The following is a 2,631-nucleotide window of genomic DNA, read 5'->3' on the forward strand; positions in this document are numbered from 1 at the left end:
ATGGCTGCATACAGAGAAAGTCCACTAAAAAAGGTAGAATCCTATCAGAATTTTACCTGGGGGTCATGGCTGGAGTACCCTTGTAATTATTCCTAGCTTTATCTGACCCCTTGGCAGTTCTAGAAGTCTCCCAAATTCCTCATTGGACCGCTCGCCAGTCGCAGGAGTTACACATCTTACCCCGTTCTCACGGGACAAGGCTCTATTTTATCATTAAGGTTGAAAGCAGGAGAAACATTCACAAGGTCAAAGATGGGATGAAAATGACGTCTAGATATGCCGACTTTGGCTTGGAATGAAACAGCGCGCTCGGCATCGTTGTGCTCCGCTTGGCGCATTAGCGGAAGATCTCTCTCTCACGGTAATGAGGATCTCTACTTGCGACGGGATGAAAAACTTCAACCTCTCAACTTGATCTGTAACCGTATTCATCCTAACCAGCGCAGTATGGCGCCTAGATAACAATGCGCATTGTTCTGCTTACTCTGCGTATAATGTCGACCTTCCTCGGTTAGAAAAGTCCAATATGTTTACTCCGTCCCGGAATTTCTGAATACCTAGTCGGTGCCAGATATACCACCGGCTTTGCGCGCTTCAAGCACCGGTTTTCTCGTGTTTGACTAACCTGGGTGCCAATGAGGAAAAGGCTGGCAGCCGGAGCTATGAGTGCCCTAAGCAATCCGAGTTTGAAGCACGTCCCATAATACAATGATGAAACTCGGCCGACCCCTGATTCACGATCAGGGCTATCACGTGGGAACTTCTTGTTCGCAAGGAATATTCCCCTATCCGTAACCAAGATGCTAAGAAACGCCAAGAACCGGCCACTGCAAGGGAAATGATCTTCCCGCCCAGAAATCGAGAAGAGAAAAAAACAGAACTGCCTATTACGTGAGTGAGGTAACAACTTTTAGGCCAGCCAAGATTTCGGGGTCCAACTTCATAACTTTAAGGAACTGATAAATATAAGTTCTTTACATGTCCCTATGCGGCGAGCGTCGTCTCGAAAACTATCACATTCCCTATCGGCGACCTCGCCAAGAAGCCTTAAGTCGTATGTATGCCGCAATAACCGAAAGCATCTAGTAGAGGAAGCTAGGTAGCTTTGAATTTAACTGGAACACTCTCCGGGTTACTACATAGAGGATTTCCACGGGCCGCACCCAAGCCTCACTCGTATCCATCCGCTACTAAGAAAGCAATAACGTTTATTTTTTCAACATGACAGCATTTCGCCTTTTTAGATTCCATTCCTATCCCTATCGAACATATCTTTGGGACTGGATTAAACGAATATTCTAGTTTTAGAGATCCTTTGAAAAGTTCTATTACAATTCGTTAATAGGCTGGGTCGTTCCAGAAGCCTTGTCAGCTATGAGGTCTAGCCAAGTCGCGAGACGGTATCCTGCCTTGGCCACCTGAAGCTCGATCACAGGGGCGGCTTTCTCATAGTAATCGCCCGCGAGCTCCTGGCCGACAATTGCTTCAGGTCCTTCCGGGAGCACTATACGAGGTCGGTCAGCTGTTACATTTCCAAACGAAGATTCGAAATGAAGATGGGATTGTTACCGTGGGAGCAAACAATGGTATTAGACTCATTTGCCCAGCCCATGGCTGTCTGGATAGGATCATCGAAACTAAGGCCGTCATTCCAAAGTTTGCTGGCTGCCTCATACTTGCCCGACCTGATTTGATGGGTAAGGTTGGCCGCCCATGCGAGCCCGGCCACATAAGGCTTCCTATGGATGCCTCCCAGCATCTTTTCTGCGATGCTCGTATCCCAGACGTGGTGAAGGTTCAGTTCAGATGACTCCCATTTAACATGGATACCGTTACCGCCATAAGCGACGTTTTCCACGTGTAAAGGTTGATGGATATCGCCGACGAAATGAATAACGAACTTAGCAGCTTGGTTTCTCCGCGACGGCCACAGCTCGGTATCGAGTAATTGGGACGTGTAATTCTGGATCGAGCTCACAACACAGCCATCTTGCTTGCAATCTCTTTCAAAGTCTACACCACAGTACGTCGGTGGCGTGTCTTTCGCATCGATGAAATGGAAATTCTTGGAAAATTGTCCCCATTTCGTATACCTGATGCTATCCGCCCAAGTAGCTACCCCGGCGAGGTAATGCTCAGTGTCATTCTGTAAGATATTCTGGAAGAAAGCAGTTGTGTCATCCTTGACCAAATTTGTCGCTATGTAAGCCACAGTGATGTGTCCCAAACCTGAGATTTGATGAAAACTACTTGTTAACTGAACAGCTCTTATAAACCGGGGGTTGAATACCTAATAAGGTAGGTATCTATCTACTTACTTCCCCATGCCAGAGCACCTGGTAAGAGCGTGCTCAAGACGATAGCTTTCTGACCAAGCTTCATGATAATTGAGTTAGGTAATTTATAATTTACTTAATTCAATTGCTAAATACGAAATGGCTCTGTTTATCGTCTTATGGATATAAGTTTCAATAACTCATCTCTCAAAAATAAATTATGGATAAGGTATAATAGGGGTATATGAGTAAACACGTGAATCGTTGGTGCGCATCTACCCGTTTTGTCCTTTTCGCAGCATGTCTGGATTTGGTTGTCGAGGGAACACACGCGTGACCATTGGATCTCATCTGA

At 46.1% G+C, this 2,631-nt stretch overlaps 1 protein-coding gene across 1 annotated transcript; it reads right to left on the reverse strand.

Annotated features, from left to right (window-relative positions):
* Positions 1-1,328: 1,328 nt before the first annotated feature.
* Positions 1,329-2,382, reverse strand: GL218_02436 (Nuclease S1; the record flags this gene model as incomplete). Its single annotated transcript, XM_033578955.1, has 3 exons — positions 1,329-1,504; positions 1,570-2,229; positions 2,319-2,382. The coding sequence occupies 3 exons, from the start codon at positions 2,380-2,382 to the stop codon at positions 1,329-1,331; spliced, it is 900 nt and encodes a 299-aa protein (XP_033438720.1).
* Positions 2,383-2,631: the final 249 nt, after the last annotated feature.

Source organism: Daldinia childiae (assembly GCF_008694065.1).
Source record: "Daldinia childiae strain JS-1345 chromosome Unknown Scaffold2, whole genome shotgun sequence".
Taxonomy (NCBI): domain Eukaryota; kingdom Fungi; phylum Ascomycota; class Sordariomycetes; order Xylariales; family Hypoxylaceae; genus Daldinia; species Daldinia childiae.